This window comes from Cervus canadensis, chromosome 21 (assembly GCF_019320065.1).
Source record: "Cervus canadensis isolate Bull #8, Minnesota chromosome 21, ASM1932006v1, whole genome shotgun sequence".
NCBI lineage: Eukaryota > Metazoa > Chordata > Mammalia > Artiodactyla > Cervidae > Cervus > Cervus canadensis.
Window position 1 is genome coordinate 3338549 of NC_057406.1, and position 4518 is coordinate 3343066.

General features: G+C 57.1%; 1 protein-coding gene across 1 annotated transcript in view; it reads right to left on the reverse strand.

Moving 5' to 3' along the window:
* Positions 1-2772: 2772 nt before the first annotated feature.
* GTSE1 (G2 and S-phase expressed 1) overlaps positions 2773-4518 on the reverse strand; it is an 18113-nt gene continuing 16367 nt past the window's right edge. The window contains exons 9-10 of the mRNA XM_043441315.1: positions 3717-3980; positions 2773-3266 (exon numbers count right to left, since the gene is read on the reverse strand). Coding sequence (XP_043297250.1) covers positions 3183-3266; positions 3717-3980 — 348 coding nt within the window. The 3' untranslated portion in view covers positions 2773-3182. The remainder of the gene's footprint in view (positions 3267-3716; positions 3981-4518) is intronic.

A 4518-nucleotide genomic window follows, 5' to 3' on the forward strand; every position in this document is an offset into this window, starting at 1 on the left:
GGAGACCTGGGTTTGATCCCTGGGCTGGGAAGATCCCCTGGAGAAGGGAAAGGCTACCCACGCCAGTATTCTGACCTGGAGAAGTTCATGGACTGTAAAGTCCATGGGGTCACAAAGAGTCAGACACAACTGAGCGACTTTCAGATTAACTGCTGGGGCAGTTCACAAAACTGATTTCAGGTAGAACTTGAACTACGGTTTGAAAAAAGTAGGGGAGGAAATGCATTAGAGATGCAGATGGTTTTTATTTTTGTTTATTTACTTCTGGTCACATGGCATGTGGGGTCTTAGGTCCCCGACCAGGGATGGAACCCACGCAGCCTGCAATGGAAGCTCGGAGTCTTAACCACTGGGCCACCAGGGAAGTCCTGCTGATGATTTTTTAAATCGGGCCAATAACACACACCAAAGCTTGGCATTAAAATCACATTAGCTTCTTAAAAGGTTGACAGTGGACATTAATGTCTAAATGTGGATAATTCTTAAGGCAAGTCATTTTCTTGAGAACAGGAGTAGTTTTAACTAAGAGTTCAAAGTGAAGGAATTCCCTGGCAGTCCCGTGGGTAAGTCTCCACGCTTCCACTGCAGGGGACTCAGGTTTGATCCCTGACTGGGGAACTAGGATCCTGCATAAAGAAGAAAAAAAAAAAGAGTCTAGAGTGAATTGAGGAAGGCCCCACGTCCCTGTTTCTGAGACAAGAAGCAGGAACTGCCAACTGAGAGTGCTAAGAGCAGGAGGGGTGAGCTCTGTGTTCGGAGGGAAGGACATGGAGCCCTGCAGGGAAACAGAAAAAGGACTACATTTCAGAAGACTAAGGTGTCAGGAAACATCCTACAAGGGGGCAACGGCATCTTGCATTTCCTGGGGGAAATGATACCTGGCCTTCAGAGGATTTCAGGGTGAACATTTAGCTGAGACTGTGGGGTGGCCCAGCTGTCACTGGACTTTGGGCTCTGTCTGGGGGACCCGCCTGCCTGAGGCAGTCCAGTATCATGCCCAGCACACGGCCTTGGGGTTAGGAGAGCTGCCGCCCACCCCAAGGTGGCGGAAACGTGACACCTTGGCAACGTGTTTTCTGCTCCTTCTGTTAGATGGTATTAGCTACATGGGGTCGCAAAGAGGAGGACACGACTGTGCAACTGAACAACAGCCGTTAGCTACTTAGTAGCTCCAAATCCTTAATCACTGCCTAACCCAGGTGCACAATGGACCGGTCGTGTAAACGACAATGACATCCCAAATGCCCCGACAACTGCAGTGTGAGCTGTGAGACGTGAAAGCATTTGCACCTGAGAATTAATGGAGCGTGAGGATCACGTGAAGTTGGGCCTCTAGAGCTGGAAGGGTGGCCCTCTGGCAGCAGCCGAGGTTGTTCACCCCCAGGTACCGAGGAAAGGGCAGCCCCTTCCCTCCCCTTGGTCTCCCTTCCAGTGGTGGGCTTGGGACCTGGGAGCCAGAGAGGAATGGTGCTTTGTGGGACCAGCTAGACAGAAACCAGGCAGGAAGGGAAGGCGGTGACACAGGTGTGGGGTGGCAGGCACTGCTCTACCCACTGGTCACTCTGGGGCCTCCCAACTGTCTGAAGGCTTTAGATCAGGTTACGTCTGTCCTGCCCGGGACACTTGTAGACTGCACATGGCACCGTGGCCCACAGGAGAGCGTGGCCGCTCCAAGGAGCCTGGGGGGCAGACAGGGGCCAGGGCCCAGCTCACCCCTTGGCTGTAGGCGGGACGGCCAGAGCCCCTCCCTCCCGCCCCCCTCCACGCCCCCAGAAGACAGCCATGTGCGAGCTTTGCACCCCCGTGACCCCTGCCCACAGGAGAATCTCCGTAAACATTCAGTGAATGGATTCAACCCGATTTTCGTTTTCCCCTGTGAAATGAGGAGCCAGACCAGACATCAGAGGACCCTAGTGGTAGATTAACACCACACTGGCCACCGGAATGGAGACAAGGGCGGAGGAGAGGACCGCCGTGACTCCCATGGGCTCGGCTCCACTGGCCTGGGGGAGCTCCCGGGGCGAGGGCTCTTCTAGGTCAGAATGCAGGGGGGCCGCCCTCCCAGGTAGCCGCTGGTTCCAGGGACAGCCGAGCCCAGGCAGGAACCCCACCTTCCGAGCAGCCCCTCCCTCACCTGCGGCGCTCTACCTCGGGTGCGGCAGCGCCACCCAGGACGCACGTTTTACTCTTGATCCACTGGGGTCGTCCTTCCAAACGATGACACGGAAGCGGGTCACCCCCAGAGGGGTCAGGGGGAGCCCTGGATGGGAGCCCCATGTGAGTCCACTTAGCAGCATTCCTACTGTTTGCTGTGACTGGAGAGATTATCCGGACAGACTAGCGGCTTTCAGGCCCGCTCGTTTTCAAGGAAGATCAAGTCAGGACAGCTGCAGGCCGGGAGTGCGCCTCCCAGGGGCCCCACCCCCTCCACAAGGAGCGCTCCTGCTCCAGCACCCCAGGAGTCTGTCCCCCGCACACCACCCGTCACCCCAGCATCCCTCCTCCCCCGTGCTCCCCTCCATCCCGCCCCCGCACACCTCCCCTCCCCTCAGGTGTGGTCTCTGGACCATCACCTCGGGACCACCTGGCTGCCCACTGATGTGCAGATGACAGGCTGCCCTGGACCTGGGGACTGGGGCCTGGGGTCTGTACTTAACCAATTTTTCTTCATGCTAAATTGTGAAAATCACTTTGGTAGAAAGAATTAACATTTCAAATAATATACATTGTGCATACTGATCAGTAATAAAAACAGCCATCTGTCTCTGAAAATTAGGATAATCTTAAACATCAAGAGGTGGTTTAATCCATTTTCATTTACTTTACCATTTAACTTAAACTAGAATATTTAACTTTTCATACAATCTTAACTTTAAAGATGGTCACTTGCTATTTTATATGCAAAAAATCCAGACTCGTTCAGAACGTACCCATTTTTCACTCTGCACCCAGGACGGGAGCGGGGCCAGGAGGACGGAGGCCATTGGCCTGCAGTGACCTTAGGTGGCCAAACACCGCCCCCCAATACCACAGCCCGCTCCAGGCACGGTAACTTCACTTAGGTTTTTGTTTCGTTTTACAACTTTTCCAACACAAATTCTTCTAAAACTTATCTCTGACAGTTGAGTACCACTTTAGGACTGTTCTTGTAACTGAGTAAAGTGCACAGAGTTTCACTCCACTCAGAACTTGAGGAGCGGAGATTCCATGTTCTCCTTGTCAGCCCCGGGGCTCAGCAGGATCAGAGGGGAAGCCAAGTCTATGAGCTGCAGGAGAAAAACCACACAGGTGAGTGGAGTGTCCGCACCCCCTTCCTGGCCCACAGACCCCCGAGGGACTGGCCCTCTGAAGCCAGGGTTGCCTGCGGCCAGTTCCCCGTGGTCTGGCCAAACTACTGGGTGAACCTGGCTCGGGCCTAGTGGAAAGGCACCCTGACCACCACGTTTAAGCAGCTGGAGGAGAAAGTGGCACGCCCAGAAGAACTCTGAGTTCCTCTGGCATTTCTGCTCCTGCTAATAAGCGCTGGGGGCCGTGGCCCCAGAAGAGCTCCAGGTGAGACGCCTCCTTGGCACTCACACTGCTGAGGCTAAGGCGAGCCGAGCCATGTGGCCCTCGGAAGCCCCAGTGGCCACTCTCCGGGTCACCGTGACGTGCCTGAGCCTCAAACCCAGCAGAGACCACCCGAGGCCAGGGCCAGCAGGCCCTGCGACACTCGCCTGTCCCACCTCGTCAGGCGGCTTGGCTGCGGCCCTCCTGGGCGCCTCCGGGGTGTTTGTCAGGAGGTCGGCCAGGGGCCCACTTCCCGACGGCAGGGCCACAGCCGCCTTGGGGCTCCTGCAGAAGTCGATGAGCGGGCGGTCGTCCGGGGCTGTGGCCACAGCCTCCACGGCGAGGCTGAGTTGATCCAGTTTGACATCCACGAGGAGAGCCTGGACAAGAAACTCGACTGAAGGGCCAGCCCAGCAACTTTTGTCAGCTGTCTGGGGAAAGCAGGTGGGTTCTGCCTAGGCCCCAGGGGCTGCCAGTCTGCAGGCCTAAGGAAGGAGGCTGGGACGGCCCTCGTGGGCCGGGCTGTGGTGTGTGAGCACCGAGGAATCCCCTCCTGCTGCCTCCACCCCATCACCCCCTCCTGCCAGTGGTCACCATGGGAAGCCCCTCCCCTGTGAACCCCCATCCCTGCTTCCCACCCTTCCCGTGAACCCCCGTCCCTGCTTCCCACCCCTCCCGTGAACCCCCGTCCCGACTTCCCACACCTCCCCTGAGCCCCCGTCCCGACTTCCCACCCCTCCCCTGTGAACCCCGGTCCCGACTTCCCACACCTCCCCTGTGAACCCCCGTCCCGACTTCCCACCCCTCCCATGAACCCCCATCCCTGCTTCCCACCCCTCCCCTGTGAACCCCCATCCTGACTTCCCACCCCTTCTGTGAACCCCCATCCTGACTTCCCACCCCTCCCGTGAACCCCCATCCTGACTTCCCACCCCCTCCCATGAACCCCCATCTTGACTTCCCACCCCT